The following is an 18593-nucleotide window of genomic DNA, read 5'->3' as shown; positions in this document are numbered from 1 at the left end:
CCATGGGAAATTAAGAAGAATAAAAGATAGCTCAATTTGTACTCAACGGTCTGTAATATTGCCTTTTTTATTTTTATGTAGAAAATCAACATATATCTAATTACCTATGATTTTCTATTTATATATATAAACTTTTAACTTTTTGTGTTACCCTAGCTAGGATTCAATCTGGTAGCCAAAACACTAAATTTTTTTGAAAAGTAAATTGCGTTATACTAAATGGAATTGCATTATACTATTATTTATCCCAAAATTAAAGAAATTGCTTTATATTTCTTTTTAATATAAAAAGAAAAAATTGCATTACATTTCTTCCCATATATTGTCTCAGTATAAAGTTGTAGATAGTGTATATATATATATATATATATATATGAACCCAATGAACTCACTGCATTTATATGAAATTATTCGTATATGAACACATTGCCATATATATATATAATTACATTGAACTTTTAAACGAACTATCCTCCTTGACTAGGATAGAGATTTTCAACCAGTGATCGATTTGAGGGTAATTCTATCATGAAAATATTTCTCATAAAAAGAAAATTAGACTTAGGAATTGCATAAAGCACCTAAGGCTTTTGCCATGTACGACCCTGAGGAATTCAAGTAAAGCATCGCAAGACACTTGAGCTACTCTAACCTTTCACATGAAAAAGCCAAAAAGGTTAGAAATGTATAAAAATTTTGTGTGATGTTGCTTAATTCATTAATTCAATTTTGGTGGATGAGAAATTAAATTAATGGATATGAATAATGATTATGATAGAAAAATTAAAGGTGGCCCGTAAAAATTCCTTACTTATCTAGAAAATTAAACGAGTGTCTGTTTCACCAACTCCAGCATATTACTTCTTGCACATTGGTACAAGTCTTGTTATGCCTAGATGCTAGATGTGACAAGCAGGACTCATGAATTAGGATTTACCGATAAATGGATTAAGCAGGAGTATTATTCTATAATTATTTAATTATAATAAAAAATTATTTAGAGATCTATCATTTCTAAATGTGAATTTCATATATTATTTTAATGAATCTTATATTGGTGATTGTACTAACTAACTAATTGTGGGAGATATGTTTTCCGATCACGCAAGGAAGGCAGTTTTCTCCCAATTAGGTAAGCATCAACTATGTATCGTAGCAAGGAAGGAGAGGGAAGGCAAAAAGGTGATGAAAGAAAAAATGACAGGGAGAAAGCAAAGTTGTTTTCCCTTCATTGTGTTTGATATAAAAGATGGGAAACAGAGGGAAAGAAAAAATGAAGGAGAGGTCCTTATGTTTGATATAATAAAAGACAGAAAATAGAGAGAAAGAAAGAGATTAAAGATAAAATTGTAAATAAAATCATTAAGTCAAAATGTATAAATCTATCCATTTTCCTGGCCTCTCTTATATCTCTCCTATCCATGGTCTCTTTCACTCCTATGTATTTCCTCTTTTATAAGTTACTTTTTGGCTGTTCATTTGGGTTCATCTCCAACCAGGTGAGTGGTGACCCTTTACATGGATACAAAGCGAAGGAGGAGAACTTTTATACGTCAATATAGATGTTAGATTCCCGCTCTATAAATCTAATTAATCAAAGGACAATGAAACTGACAATTACCCATTTTATAAAGGAGAAAATTCCATTACAAACTAAAGCAAAATGAAGTGTGTATAGCTCACTGGGTTGTGTCTAGGTTTTCACAATTTGTTGCCTGTCTGAAATCCTTGTATCATCCTCTCTATTCTCTCTTAAATTATCAAGAGAAAGAATCAAACAGTAGCTTTTTCTTTCGTTTTTTCCCTCAGACAGTATCTTTCAAACGGTTAAACAAGAAGTTCAATCCTAGAAAAAGACAGATATTTTAATTTCTCTAATTCATTGTCTGCATCTGCCAACAACCTATAAGCAGAAGTTCCAAAAAACCTTGACTTTGAATCATCCTCAGTTGCAGGAAACCTGTTCAACATCCATTTGAATAATGTACCTTGATAAAAAATGAAAATGGCACAATGATCGAGACCTGGTGGGGATTTTCACGACAAAACAGAAAAATGTCCAAATACAGATACTAAACTGTGGTCCCAGGATCTAGGAGTTTCAGAGAGAAACCCTAGCCTTGGATAACTATGACCATTTTGAAAGGGTAAATGAAGAAATGAAAAAAGCTGCGGATGCGGCCGGATTCACTACTTCATTTTCAAAGGGTAACTTGGTCTCGGAGTAATATATGCCTCAGAGCAGAAGACTAGGAGGGCATGTGCATGTCTTAGCTAGTTCAAATGTTGGACTGAGGGAGAGGCCAAAAGAAGACAGGGCTTTAGTCAAAACTATTCATTCATTTCAACTGTAAGCACAGATTGGGAAAACAAGCTTGAAGAGTATAAAGTTTAGTTTTACTAGCTAGACTGCTAGGTCAGTTAGGAAATGCGATAAATTAATTGATAATTATCCACATAACAAAGAAAAAAGGATTTGGTGATTAGATCTGAATCGCGGTAGAAAGCACAAACCTCAGTATAAAGTCCTCGGAATACAAAACATAGGGAAAAGATGAAAACCCTTACAATCTTGACTGTATTCCTTACAATTCACATTCTATATATATATATATATGCATCAAATAAAACATAATAAGTTTTCTAAGTTTTGATTTTCCCTGAAAATAGTCTTCACTATCCGGTACTGGTGAATATCACTCAAAACAGTTAAGGAATTCAGCTTAAAATCGACATTGAGTAAATCATATTAGCAAGGTCTAGTGAGCATAAACCAAACCCTAAATTTTCATACATAAATTCCCAATTATGAACTCAGATAGGCTACTGGTTGTCTAACAAATTAAATACCTGCAATAAAAACTCATAATTCAAGGAGGAAACATACAAGAACTAGCTTCAATTCTCATACTTCTTAAGCAGATATTAATCAATCAGAGGACAAAGTGAAGATTTGAAGCCTCACAAGCAGAAAGGTAAAAAATCTACCACATTTAACACCCCCCAACTCCAAGCCCGCTGCGTTATGATCATACCTATTTCATCAAAAACATATAGAGAACTAATTTAATGTAACTTCAAGTCTGGAAACAATTACCATGCTTTATATCTTTCAAAGCGGCCTGGAGAGAGAGCTGCTCCTGTCAATAGCATTGAACTTCAATGGGTTTGAGGGAACTGCAGATCTCCTTGGCAGTTCACTTCTGTAATTTGATGTTTCTTGCTTTTCTTCATGGTTGCCAGCCCTGTTCTGGTTAACTCTTTCTCCTTCCTGATCCCTATACCTATGCAAATACCTTTTTAATTGCTCAGCGTAGTTATCAAACCCTAGAGTTGCAAGTGCCCAACAAATGTCATCCCCATTAACAGTTTTACGCTTTTCCTTGTGACACTTGTCAGATGCTTCTCCAGTGACAAAGCTAATAAACTCGGATACACATTCTTGCATGGTTTCTTTAGCTTCTTTGGAGATCTTTGCGTTAGGAGGTAGAATCTGCTTCATGATTCGCCCAACGTTAGCTATCGGAAGCAACTGATCTTGTTCCTTCACGATGCCATCCTCTCCTGAGACACCACCAGCGCCTGCAAAGTTGTAGCTATGATCTTCTCTATCTGAATCAATTCCTATTTTATCAGTCATCTTTACAAAGAGAAAACTAATTATATCCCGTTAAACTCAGACACGTCGTTTCTAATTACTAATTCGCTATTATATAGATGTATAGTTAAGTGTGCGTTTGTGCATATATGTATACATATATTATAAAAAGGTAAAGGTTATTCTAAATGACGTGATAAGTAATAATGTAAATTAGTCAACTTTTATGAGACACGATGACGGTAAATTTCCATTATTGGTATGAGTTAGGGTTTTCTTTAAAGAAAAATATTGAAGTACCGCTCCTTAGGGGGCTTGTGCAAGCAATCTAAACCTTAAAGGCTTATAAAAAAAAGACTCAAATTTATCAATTATAGACAATGGTCCCCTTCTTTGCTTCTTAACACCTAGTGCTCTCAATAAGTTCAAATTGACAACCCTTAAAAGATGCTGCAAATTTGAAATCTGTGGACTAAATATATGCACGTGTGCTTCTTGCAATAGATGCAACCAAACTTTAAGACCTAAAAAGAAACCCAGTAATTATAAATTAAAACACTAAAGTTGGATTACCTACCATTTAGGTTTTTACATAAGATTATGTCACTCTACGCGACAAGAAATTATTTGTTCTTTTGTGAGGTCATGGTCGGGTACACCTCAAACTCTGGACTTCGTATATAATGCCACCTAGCCTAAGAGGACCAATTAAAGGACACAAAATATAGGGTACACACGTGGCAATTAGTGAAAGATTGATCCTTTGATAATCAGGAGAACTTATTATGCAAGTTGATTTACAGGTCATAATCTTGATGATCATTATGCTTTGTTAAACCATCCCCCACTCCCCAACACGATAAATATGACTTGAATAAATTATTAATTAAAGCAGTCTATAATACTCAGCGTAAGCTTTAAGGTCTAAATTAATTATTGATTGATGAAAGCTATTTGATTATGTAAACTAAATATATTATTAGATGCTTATTCAGTTCGAATCAATCATGTCATCTTATAAAATCAAATATTCGTAAAAAAAATAAATCATAGATAATAAATAGAAGTAGAGGAATATTCGATGTCTTATATGCTAATAAGAGAATTCAATTATTTTCTTAAGATTACACTGTGATTTTTCAAGAATAAATGTCAGAAGAAATATTGTTTATTATTTAATTTGTGTAGAATAAAAATAAAATAATTTTGATATGAGACTTCTATGAAATCAGAGTGGAAACTTTTTCATGGATATATAGAAGGAATTAAATCATAGGTTTATGTACGTCAAAAAGGTTTTTGTTGCATTTTTTCTGTTGATTTCTTGAGCAAATTGGGGAAAAAGGTGTAGTATATAAAATCAATTCCAAAGGGGTAACTTGCCTAAAGTAGGATCAGGGGCACAAACATAAGGGCACATTGGCAAGCTGAAGACTAATTTAATCTGCCAATTTAAGTTACTAATTGGGCAATTTATTTCTTTAATTAGATTTTAAAACATTAGGGGCAATAAAGAAAAAGATATAAATTAATTAAGAAGTGAGACAAACGTCTTTTGCAGATACTTAATCCCTTATTGACACGATGTGGATAATGCTTAATTATTACCCCCCAATAGACTAGAATCATATGCAACTTGCAAAATGGAAGAGTGCTGTTAATTAATTCTCATATTGCAAGAGCATACCAAAGATTTAACAAGTATAAAATTAGATTAAAAATTTTGAAAGTGAATAAAAAGCCAAAGAATGTGAATCAACAGTTTGAAAAAAAATAATCATGTGCACACCTTTGTATATATTCCCCAAATACCTCATTAATAGATATGTATGTGTTGTCCAAGAATATATCCCATCCCCAATTTAATATTACCATATATCTTGATCAATGTTCCCAGGACTTCGCTGGTTGCTAAAGCTCAGTGCATAATGGCCAATCTTCTGCATCAAACTGTACTTCTCTGCACGAAATCACTGTTTAGAGAACATGATTTGTGGTCCATGATTAGTAAACAAATACATGCTTTGCTCTTCGTCATGAGGCGTTTGAACAAAAGCAGGGAAAAAAGAAACAATAGAAAAGACATACTCATGGCCATCTTAAACTCTCTTTTAAACTTTAGTACACTCAAAAGTAGATTAATTTACTATCTCATGGTATGAGCCACGTACGGCTTGCAAAGCAATTACATTAAATCAACAATGCTTTCATAATCAAGATAATTCTAGTTGGTCATTCCAAGATTTACCAACAAAAACTATATATAGTCATCAATCATCATATACATTTTGACTAGAAAAATTGCTATAGTCCAGAATTTACCTATTTGAGGATTTGGACTTAATGGGGGGATTCTCCACCACAAGTAGGGCTATAAAGAAATGCCATTTAGAAGGTGGGTGCTGGTACTAAGAAAAGAAAGAAATTTAATTATCCGAAAGTCTTTCATGGTTTTTGAGGAGCTTAAGAAAGTTAAAACATTCTCGTCTCCTCTTTTGAGCTAGGGACCACCTCCCCCACTTAGGTTTAAGATTCTCCTCTCCATCTGCACTAGTGGGCATCTTAGCAGATTTGAATCTGAAGCTTTGTTACAGTAGTAAGACTTGGAGTACTAAATACTTTTGCTAAAAAGTTTACATCAAAGGAATAGAAATTGTCTTCTTTCATATTCAACTTAGTACGTACCACACAACTAAATTTGCCTGCTTTTGGAGTACGTCTTTTCTGCTGTTTGTATTCTTTTGGTGCCGCACTGCTAGCTACTTAAAAAAATCCTTAATTTTTACTTGTTTATTTAGGTCATTGAATAGCTATTTCATCAATTAATATTAATTAGATTCTAGAAAATAATCAGGAAAATTAAGAAATGATACAAATAATATAGAGACAATTGTGAGAAAATGACCTCATGATAAGGTGATTTCAGAAATAACCAACTATATAAAGTTATCTGTTTCTAGCAAAAAAAAAAAGCATGAGTAGACCAAAATGCTCTTAAAAACATCGTTTCAAATTAGGGTCCCGATATCTCCCTCTCGCTAGAGAGAAAATATAAATAAATAAATACTCAGCTGTTTGAGCTGGGTCATCTTTCTCTCTCAACTCTCTGAACTATCTCAACTTTGCCAACTCTCTGTTAAGCACCATCGTTGTCAGCTCTCTCAGATCTCTAAACTGTATGAGCTCTGTCAACTCTCTGTAAAGCACCATCGTCATCGGGCTGTGGTCTATCTCTCAGCATCTGGCCATATTGTCGTAGATTAACAGACCCTATAGCAGAGATGACATCAAGGTACTTGTTATTGGGTTTATTGCTGCAACACACTTAAATTTCTAAAACATTTGGTGTAAATTAGAACATGGATTAGAAACATTGCCCAGAGTTGTTACACACCATGCATCTATAACATGTGTTAACGTTATTTTAGCATGTCACGACATTCGTTATTTTAGGCGTGTCAACGTTGGCATGTTACCACATTTTACGTTATATATATGACATGTTACAACATTTTACGTTAAATACGTGGCGTGTTACCACATTTTACGTTATATGCATGGCGTGTTACCACATATTACGTTATATGCATTGCGTGTAACAACATGATTGACAAATATTTGAACACAGCATGTATTGTGTAAAATGATTGACAAATTTTTTTTTTTCAAAATTTTAGTGGGGTTCCAATTGTGCGACTTGTGATAAGACATGATGGTCAGTGGGTAGATGACATTTACAAGGGTGGTGAGTCATGAATGCAGGGGGTTAGAAGTGATTTGTCGTTTGCGAGCTTGATGAAGCTGGTTGAAGATGTAGGGTGTGTTGTGGATAAAGACAGTTTGTCCGCCTAACTAAATGGGTAACCCATGTGCAATACCTTTCTCATAATTTTCTCTTATAGTATCTTACATTCATTCATATTTTTTAGTGTTTGTTAGTTTCCTTTTTTAGATGAATTTTTATTTTATTTATTAATTTTGTAGATATATTATTTGAGTATTCATTTCATTTTGCCCGTAGTTTTGAACATTGAATAGACTTGCGAAGTCCCTATACTGTTACCCCATTTCTCACATTTTATTCCCACTTGTATTAAACAATTAATGATTTGATTTAATTCCTTTCTATTTCATTTGATTTAACCTTTGATGTTCTTACAATCAAATCTCCTAAGAGATATAAAATTAAATTAATTCATCTAAATGATGCTAAGCTAATAAAAGAAATGCCACGTGGTAGTTTTGATCATTTGGTGTGGGGTTTGAGATTAGGCTGTAATTGGTATATGTGAATGACATCTTGTGGTGACACGCTGAGTGGGAGCAGATGCTTGTGGTGACACGTTGAGTGCATGCAGACTTATGAAGTGACACGCTGACTTGTTGCAATCTTGTGGGGTGGTACGGCATGGGCCAATTGTGGTGAGACTTTGAGTGAATGTAGACTTCTGGCGTGACACGCTAACTTATTGCAGTCTTGTGGGGTGACATGGCACGGGCAAATTATGATGACACGTTAAGTGGATGCAGACTTCTGGCGTGACACGCTGACTTGTTGCAATCTTGTGGGGTGACACGCCATGCCCCACTAGGGTGACACACCACATGGTTGCAGTATTAATTTAAAAATTTACTTCAGCTTTTGATATTTATAGGCACTTTGTTTGAATTAATCAAGAAGAAGTAATGGGAAAGTAATGTATAAAATGTACGAATATTAAAATTAACAAAAGTAATTGTATATACAAAAAAATTAATGTACATACAAAGGTCAATATGTTCAAGGTTCGCTCTCACAACTGTTGAAAAAATTTTCTAGAGCGTATTGGCGATGCATATTTACAATCATATTCGGCTTAACTCTGATATTTTTCAATTGCAAAATATCATCAATGTACCCTATCATGAACATACCGCAACTGACACTATCGTTCTGCCGATGCGCTTTAGCTTTTGGTAAATGGATTTCCAAAGGCATAGGAGTCAAATACCGTGTCTTCCTGCATGTTTTGTTGAAATAACCGGCTTGGTGGCATATGATTAGCATAAAAGTCGTAAGGGGTGTCATTTGAGCCGCACGCACTCTATTATCCCTAGCATCCAAAGTTCTTGCGGAGTCCACCACCTTGATCGTCCACCTCACCAAGTCGATCTTCGCTACCACCTAATGCCCGGTGACATTGCAAGATGCGAGGATGAAATCGACATCTTTCCATTTTTTGCCATATGTCAGCCTCTCACTCTCCACGTACCCCCGTAACTCATCCGAAATTTCCATCGTGGACTGGGTGTCTTCAGTTTGGAAATGTGGTGTGTAGCAGATGGATGGTGTCTTGTGAAACATGTATACATTAGCTTACACTTAATGCAATAAAAAACTTAGTATTTTCATAATTGAAAAATTTTCAGATAAACTTACGAAGAATATCATGTCAACCACGCATGCATGGGCAGTGTACAGCTTCAACTTCGACCCTGTCATCAACTTACAGAGTACGTTGAGGCATGCGTTTATATGTTCACTACTCATTTCTTCTTTGGGATCTTCTAATATTGTGAAAAATTTAGCACCTTGATCCCCTAATATCCCGATATTATGCCTGCATATGTAACAGAATGAATTTCAAAAGCCTTATGGATTAATGTTTCATTAAAAAATAATATTTGCAATGTTATTTATGAGCTTACCTCGCACACTCGTCTTTCTTGAAAGCTTCGTATGCTTCCACCAATGCGTCCTTCATATCTCGACGGCTCACTGAGGGGTCGACGTACAGGCTTGACATGTATTTGCTCTCTAGTTTGACCCGTGTCGGCTCATTTGGGTCTAAAATTTATGTTGCACGATGATGGCCATCATACTCTGCTGACAACAACCGTGTCTCGTTGGCTTCAGGAGTGATATGAGGAAGATGGTCCCCTTCAACCTAAAGTGATGCAAGGTTCCCATCCCCTCCTGCTGCTACCTTGACTACTACATAGGCCTCTGAAAGATGCTCTCCTTCAGCCACAAGCAAATGAAGGTCCCTATCCCCTCCAGTAGATGCATCGATAACCGAATTAGCCTCAAGAATATGGACTCCTTCAACCACGGGCGAGTGAAGGTCCCCCTCCCCTCTTACATATGCATTGATAACCGAATCAGCCTCAAGAACATGGACTCCTTCAATCACGAGCAAGTGAAGGTCCCCCTCACCTCCCGCAGATGCATCGATAACTGAATCAGCCTAAGGAACATGGACTCCTTCAGCATCATCTGATTGAAGGGTCACATCCCCTGCCACAACATCATCTCCGTCACGACCAACAACATCATCGTGAATGTGAATAAGGATGTCAACGAGTACCTTATTATAGGGTACCCGCGGGTACCCTGCCCGATTATACCAAGTTAAAGTACTCAATAAACTAGTTCGAGTAGGGTTCGGGTAGTGATTTCACTACCCAAATCGAGTTCTGGTAGGGTTCGAGTACCATCCCTTAGGTACCCGTTACCCGAACTCGATTACTATTTATAAATATTTTATTTATTTATTTATTTATTTTTACAGAAGTAGCTTTATTTCTCAACTTAATTTGTTCTTTCAATTCTCTTCCATACCAAAGCAATAGCTAATCGACCATAAAATCAATGACATAAGAGGAAAAGGAAATATGAAACAAAACAAGAATTTGAAAATAGAAGCTCAAGATAAACCACATACTTATAAAATTGTCAAATTCCTAACTCAAAAAACCCAATGTCAGTTGGGGTAACATAAACCAAGAAAAGAAACATGTAAATGTAAACAATAACTTGCTAAGTAATAAACAAAAAGGCACTTAATCGGAGAGTGAGAATCCCATATCTTCATCGTCACTCTCCTTCACTTTCTCTTCTTTTTTTTTCTCCTCAACTGCTGGTGCTTCTGCCGCTGGGCAACGCCTCCAGCAGGAGTGCAGCTCCTCCTCCTCAGAAACCTTCACCTCCTCCACCTCCAATAATCACCTGGAAAACAGTAAAGTTAGGAGTGATGAGAGAGAAAGATGAGGTAATGCAGTTAGAGGAGTCAACGGCGGCAACACACTGAACGAGTTTCCTCTGGAGCTCGTAAGTAGAAGCAGCAAAACCTTCAAGTTCTCCCTCCAACTGCTTGGCAGTCCATTCCTCGGAGCTGCTCTTGCACACAAAGGTGAAAACTCCCATTGTTTTTCTTATTTAATTTGGTATTTAAATGGGTTAGGGTAATTATAAGGTAGTGGGAATATATTAGGGTTAGGGTTAGGGTAGTAATTTTTAAATTATTCGAGTAATTAATAGGGTTAAGGTAGTAATTTTTAAATTATTCAAGTAGTTAATAGGGTTAGGGTATTTGATTTTTAATAGGGTTAGGGTTCAGGTCCCTCAAAATTAACAGGTACCTTACCTGTTGACATCCCTAAATGTGAATAGCAGCTTCATCATGCTGCCCATCATCAGCATCATCATCGTCCTCACCAGCATCGCAAGATGAAAGACCACCATATAGAAGGAGACAAATGGGAAAATCCCTTAGCTCATAAAATACCACAAACCATAAACCGAGAACAAAAAATAGAACTACACCTACTAAACATAAACGACCAATATATGAGCGAAGATAGAATATTATACTTATGATTTCAAGCCCTCTAGAATACGAGCAGCGACATGGTCCTCAAATGTCTGCATGGCCAGAGTCAACGACTGAATCGAAGCCTTCAGCTCCGACATGTCTTTTTTATGCAAGTGCATGATCCGTCGCAGCTAACGCTTCCTGACTACTCCATCATTGACTCTTGTCGAATGGGTCAACTGCAATAACATATATTACTATGTTATTCAATAATCATATAAAGAATTGTTGAACATTAACCGTTAGAACTTTAAAATCCATACTGATAGCTCATTACTACTGTGCGGTTGAGCAGGACCGATCAGTGATTGAGGAGTTACCGTCGCCTCCCTCAACTGCAATGACAAAAATTACTGTGTTACACGATAAACATATGCTGAAATGTTGAACACAAACCGTTACAACCGATCTTACCGACTGCTTATTAGTAGTGTACGTCTGAGAAGGACCTGTCGGTGGTTGAAGAGCTGTCGTCACATGGTTCAACTGCAAACACAAATATGTTATTCGATAATCACGTATGGAATTGTTGAACACAAACCATTAGAACCATCATTACCTGCTGTTCACTACCATTGCCATGGTCGTCCCCTTCCTCCATTAACTCAAGGCCCGACAGCTCATCCACTAAAACAATGATGGTACGCCTCCACTTCATGCCACCAGTGGCTCTATTCTCTTTTAATTTTCTCCTATTTTCCCGAGCACCTAAGCCCTAGTCTGACCAATCCTTTAAGTGCCCTATTGGCACGTACTGGTGGCCCTCAGATAACGGGACATCAATATCCATAAAATACTCCTTGCTGGCCTCATTCGAGGTGGGCTCCAGGGTCTCGACTGCCCACAACTGCAAAATAGGGATTGTGATTAAATTTTAGGCAAAATTATTATACAAATGCATAGCAAAAATTAGTAGTTGTTCACCCACCTGCTCAGATGACTCCAACTATTCAACTATTTTGTAGAAGTCTTTTGGTTTTTGATTGCATTGTCATCTGCACATACGTGGGTAGATGCCCTTCGAAGCAGAGGGGGTAACTATTTTTTGGAAGGCCGAATTGCCTAGAACTGCAAGTCAAATATAACATTATCATACCGTAAATGATAAACGAGTGCAACCATAAATTTTTATGTCAAAACAAAACAGATAAATGTTTAGTGACAGTACCTGTATCACCCACGTGAATCCATAAATGTTGTACCATAAACGAGTAGCTTTCTGCGAGTTTAACGCAGATACTTCAAACCCCTTCAAAAGGTAGCCCTCAGTCAGCCTCCAAACATAGTGACCCCATGGGAAGGTATTCTAGAAATCAATGTCCTCCACCAATGACAATAGCCAAGGCGTCACCAGTTTATGGTAGTCTTGACCAAATAAAATGTTATTCACGATCAAGACAAGTGTCATCTTGGTCACGTCACTTGGTCGCTGAAAGTTACCTTCTCGGAAAGTATCAAGCAACTTTTACAGTTTAATGCTCTACTGCCCGTTCCAGTATCTGGCATGAATTTCATCCGCAACAACCTCGTATGGTCGTTTGAACACATCAAGCATTGAACCAAACTTCAGTCTAGTGGTAAAGCAGAACTCCTACTTTGATATCCGCCCTTTGCTCTTGCCAATGGCAAACCATAGCTCGTGCTCCATTGCCTCTAGCTCATTGATTCAACGAATCATGATGTTGTACAGGAGACCAGCTCTGAAGTAGCCTTGTGGATATACGTCCAGCAGCATTCCAAAACATGTACGCTTCACTACATCGTACTCCCCTTTCTCTTGGAGAGTCTTGTTTATGTAATGTAGTTGCGATCACTTACAATGGGTGTTGACAGCGACATTGAACGCCCACTTCTCCCTCAACACAAGAAGCAAACTATCAAGATCTTCATACTAACTGGACTAAACCTATAAAACATGGCACACATGCACGAGTGAGTTAACCCATAATGTGGAAACAAGGTATACTAAAGAAAGAAATAAATGTTGTTACACGCCATGCATATCAAGTAAAATATTGTAACATGCCATGCATATTAAGTCAAATATCGTGACACGCCATGCATATCAGTGTCGTGACACGCTAATCACTGTAATTACTGACTCATTACACCAACAATTGTGACACACTACAAATACCAAAAACTAATTAACCCACAACACGCCAAGAACAGCCATGACACGTCAAAAACCAAAAACTCTAGTTAACCCATAACACGCTAGGAACAGCCATGATACGCTAAAAACCCAAAAAATCAGTTAACCCACAACACACTAGGAACAACCATGACATTCGAAAAACAAAAAAAAATCTAGTTAACCTACTACACGCCAGGAACAGCAGTGACACGCTAAAAACCCAAAAAACCAATTAACCCACAGCACGCTAGGAACAGCCGTGACACGCCAAAAATCCAAAAATCCAGTAAACCCACAACACGCTAAGAATAATCGTGGCACGCTAAAAATCCAAAAAACCAATTAACCCACAACACACCATATGTAGATGCGGACCCCCTTCAACACTTTGGTACGACCATAATCAAACCAGTTTAAGCAAACAACATATCAAACCAATTGCAAAGCATAACAATTGCAAACAATACTTTGGTTCTGACACTTTAGAAGAAAACAGTTCAAGCTAAGCATAACAATTGCAAAAAACACCAACATATCAAACCAACCCAGCAAAAAATCAACAAACAGAAGAAAAATTAATTTTAGACTGACTGACCTCTTCACTGATAACTGACATTATTGTTGTGATGTAGTTAAGCTTGCAAAGAATGAAGTTGAACTCTCTGCTACCTTTCGGAATGAGGAATGAATGAAACTCTCTGACTTCCTTCACACAGACGTTTACGATTTCAGAAAAATATTTAATTAAAATGAAATGGCCTTTTATATTCATTTCATTCATTCAGTGGAAGTTCAAACGCCTTCCTCTTCATTTGCCCGCCTTCTTTCACACCATGGCGTGTCGCACGTTCAAGCCATGCCGTGTCACACATTTGACCATGGTGTGTCCCACACTCTAAATGCTATCGTGTCACACCCGTCTCACATATTCTCACCGTGCTATCTCACACATGATCACCCCGACGTGTCACCAATTCCCTCCATGGCATGTCACACACTCTAAACCCTATCGTGTCACACCCGTGTCACACATTATCACTGTGTCGTTTCACACATTATGACCATTCCGTGTCACACGTTCTGACCATGGTATGTCACAAACACTAAACGTTGTCGTGTCACACCCGTGTTGTCAAACCCTGCTTTGTAAAATAATTATAATGTCATTCACATGCTCGATAGAATGTTTGTATATTTAGGAAGTTCGAAAAATCGTTAAAAGACGATATTGCCCCTAATGGTATCATTAAGTTGATTAAGCCTCAACTAGTTCAAATAGGAATTTTAAGGTGAAATTAAGAGTTTCACAGTTCAGGGATTACTCAAAATGGTAATTAGGAGTTCGAGCATCAATTCGGAGTCAAACCGAAATTTTCACTATCTAGGGGCAAAATTATAATTTTTTCACCCACGAACAAAATTTGAGATTTTGAAAGAACTTAGATCACATTTGACTTATTGGAGTATAATTTGACTTATTGGAGTAAGATTTGAGGTTTAGAAGTGAAAAATTTTAATTTCGGTGTAATTTGGAGTAAAAGGGTAAAATGGTAATTTTACCACACTAGGGGCAAAAATGTAATTTTCCACCACCAGGACATTTTTCCAGCACATGGTCATCTCTTATCCTCATTTTGACCATTGACTAATTGTGTGGTGGGGATAAAAAGGATTAAAATTTTAAAGTTTTAAAAACGGGCCAATGACATGAAGCCACGTGTCATGCCTTTATTAATTTATTATTTTCCTTTTTAAAAGGCACAAAAATCAGCTCATCTTCCACCCCATGGCCGGCCAAACCAGCAAGAAGAGAGAGAAAACAAAAACAAAACCCTAGAGAGAGAAAATCAAAGAAAAAGTGTGAATTTTCAAGGAAATTAAGTGAAAAATGTATGATTTTTCAAGCTTAGCTTAAGATTTATCATTTCCATGCATTTCCCATCATTTTCCATGGTTGAATCATGTGATTTGAGGATGAATTCAATTCTGAAAAAAATAGGTTAGGAGAGAGAAACTTGTTAGATTAATTTGATTCTAAGTTATGTTAATGTTTTAAGTTAGTTTAGCATATTTAGGAACAAAACAACAAGAAAAGAATTTATTTTCCTCTATTACCATTATTGGCCGAATTTTCTAGGGGAATATTGGCTACTGATCTTGATGTTTATTTGAGGAATTATGATGAATAATGATAAATTATGAGCCTAGAAAAATAATGAGAATTTTTGGAGCAAAAATATGAATTTTTACCCACTAGGGGTATTTTCATAATTTGCTACCGAGACTGATAATTTGCACCACACTGAGGAACATTAAGTCAATTTGGGTGCAATTGAGGTATAGAAAATGAAAAAATTAATTTGAGATTAAATTGGACGCGTTAGTAATTTAATCGGGTAATAGGCCGAATTAGGTCAGCATCGCATTTAAGCGGTAGTCGGATAAGTTGTATATCATATCATGCATATATATCGAGCCTGAATTGATTTTATAATGGTCAAGCATTGATGTGGAGAATTATGTATTGTACATTGTGGATAGGTGGTGAGCAAATTACACTGGTAAAAGTATAAAAATTATGCTTGAAGATTGGGATTAGGAGTACATCGACTCCTAGAACTGTGAGTGGACAATTTATTGTCTTAAATATCTAGAGTAATTATACTTGTTTAATGCTTTTATTGAATGGTGAGTTTAAATTATAAAATATTATGTTTTCCAATTAAAATATTTTTTAATAAAAATGAGATTTATACTAGTTTTGAAAACTAATATTGTTTTGGGAAAATTGAGTATATGGAGATTGTGTTGAAATTTATGATTTTATATGTTATTGAAATTGGGGCTTATGACACTATGGTAGAATGATGGCTAAATTTTTGGGGTTGACATGAAATATATGAACAGTTTTGAATTGGTCTCGGTAGACTGGATTAAATTTTATTCGCCATATTATGCTACTGGAAATTTTATGGGTCTGGTGGTATATTAAACGGTCACTGCAGTGGTGGGGGTTTCCATGGACTGCCTATGAGAGGAGTACGGTAACTCAATTATATATTTACCTCCGGGGGGAGATGTTGGGTGAAGTATCTCCTGAGGTATGATTTGAGTGCACCTCACGTTCGGGCCACCACTTGAGAGTGAGACTCAGCCAACGCCAAGGAACGGTTGTGTGTTAGATGTGAAAACATGTTTATGGGTATGGGTCATTGAATAGCCTTGGCGGTCTCAGTGGGATACCTTGACGAAGGTACCCGCTAGAATGATTCTGGCAGGGGTCAAGTTTAAGAAATTCAAAAGCCAAGAAATTTTGATGAAAAGAAATTGTTTGGTATAGATTGAAACGAATTTTGTGTTATGAACATTATTGAGATATAACGTTTTTATATTATCTCCATCTACTCGGCTTTAATGCTTTTGATGGTACTTGTTTACTCACTGAGATTATTTAATCTCACCCCTCTTCTTATCCATTTTATAGGCTCAGGACAGTTTGTTGATAGTTGATTAAGACGAGAATTAATCTCGGAGTTGCATCATAGGAAGTAAGGGTTCGTAGCTCTACACCTTCTTAGTTAGTTGGGGGCCCACATGTCACTATAAACGAAATTTCATACTTTAATTATCTTTATTACTATATGAATAAATTTATTTTACTCTTACGCTACAAAAGTTATTTTAGGAAGACTTTGAAAGTATTGTGTTTTAAGAAAATAAAATATTTTATTTAATATTTTTATTATATTCAAATAGCTATAATTTTACTTTAAACGAATGTTTTAGACTTCAAAATTTAATTCAAATCATGAAATATGTGTTTCCACTTACATATTACATTTTTTTTTGGATTTCAAAATTTCAAAAAAATGACGAAAATGCCCCTGTGAGCTAGAAAATAATATTTTATTGTTTTGAGTTGGAAACAACTTATGTTTTCTTGAAATGCGAGATTTAATAACTGTCGCTCACCGGGGAGATGCGGAAGTTGATGCTAAGCCTTGCGGGGTTTCGATCGACATTCGGGGTAATGAGTGCTTATCGGGACGTCGCGGCGGTTATCACGGGCTTGATGGGAGTTTCGGGTTGTGACACGTGTCACATATTCTCAACGTGCCGTCTCACACATTATTATCCTGTCGTGTCACAGATTCCCTCTATGGCGTGTCACACACTCTAAACCCTACCGTGTCACACTAGTGTCACACATTATCACTGTGCCGTTTCACACACTATAACCCTGCTGTGTCACACTTCTGACCATGGCGTGTCACACATTGCCACCATGTCGTGTCACAAACTCTATACCCTGCCGTGTCACACCCGTCTCACATATTCTCACCATGACGTGTCATACATTCCCACCATGACGTATCACACATTCGCACTATTCCGTTTCACAAACTCTAAACCCTGTCATCACACAGACCATATGGCCTACTTTAGCACGACCATTTCCTGCTTCAGATTCACATCTTTCTCTTTTCGATTCACCACCGTATCAGGGATTTCTGGTTTCACATCATTCTTGAAGCTTTCGATTCATCACGATCGGTTCCTTGTTCGATTTAAAATCACCCTTCGTATTATCTAAATGCCATGTCCGAAATATCTGAAAAACCATTATTTTGTTTTACACAAGCTTTTGGGGAAAAAATTAGATGTTTTGCACAAAAGTCGATGTTCGAAAATTCTTTGCATATTTATTTTTTAATTTTTCGCCTGTTTGAGAGTGCGCATCATCGAAAATGTCTCATTAAGGGCATTTTTGTCCCAAAATCTCTTTTGATGACTAAAAATAGTTAAATTTATCTGGAAGGTTATTTTTAAAAACACTTTGTTTTCTAGGGTCACAAAAAAAATTTCCCCAGTAATATGTACAGTCATTAACTGTTTGATCCGCATGTTCTGCAAATAGGAATGAAAGCCAATCAGGAAAATCAGATAAAGGAGCCAACTACATATAATTTTAGTTATTTGCAGGTACATTGAATTTTTCTTATAAAGAAAGAATAGCCATCATTAATGCAACAAAGGAAATAGACCAACCAAAATCTTACTTGATAGCATGTTTTAGCTAATACTTGGTGAGAAAATAGTAAATTAGTATTTAAAACTCAAAGTAGTTATATTAATTCAGAAACAATACATACATAGCTAATATGGACTTAAGTTTAGATGGTAAAGCTAGCATCATCCACCTAGCTTGGCTAGTGCCTTTAGG

General features: G+C 36.3%; 1 protein-coding gene and 1 pseudogene across 1 annotated transcript; both read right to left on the bottom strand.

The window, feature by feature from the left end:
• Positions 1–2830: 2830 nt before the first annotated feature.
• On the bottom strand, positions 2831–3706 carry NF-YB5 (nuclear factor Y, subunit B5). Its single transcript, XM_007050775.3, has one exon. The coding sequence runs from the start codon at positions 3638–3640 to the stop codon at positions 3113–3115; it is 528 nt and encodes a 175-aa protein (XP_007050837.3). The 5' UTR covers positions 3641–3706; the 3' UTR covers positions 2831–3112.
• A 6714-nt stretch (positions 3707–10420) lies between these two features.
• Positions 10421–10784, bottom strand: LOC148764782 (large ribosomal subunit protein P3 pseudogene; annotated as a pseudogene).
• Between the last annotated feature and the right edge of the window lie 7809 nt (positions 10785–18593).

This window comes from Theobroma cacao, chromosome 1, assembly GCF_053813885.1.
Source record: "Theobroma cacao isolate CCN51 chromosome 1, ASM5381388v1, whole genome shotgun sequence".
Taxonomy (NCBI): Eukaryota; Viridiplantae; Streptophyta; class Magnoliopsida; order Malvales; family Malvaceae; genus Theobroma; species Theobroma cacao.
This window is presented reverse-complemented; position numbering and strand designations above follow the sequence as displayed.

Excerpts from the sequence above, each read along its gene's own strand:
- NF-YB5 (XM_007050775.3), bottom strand. The coding sequence starts at position 3,640 with ATGACTGATAAAATAGGAATTGATTCAGATAGAGAAGATCATAGCTAC.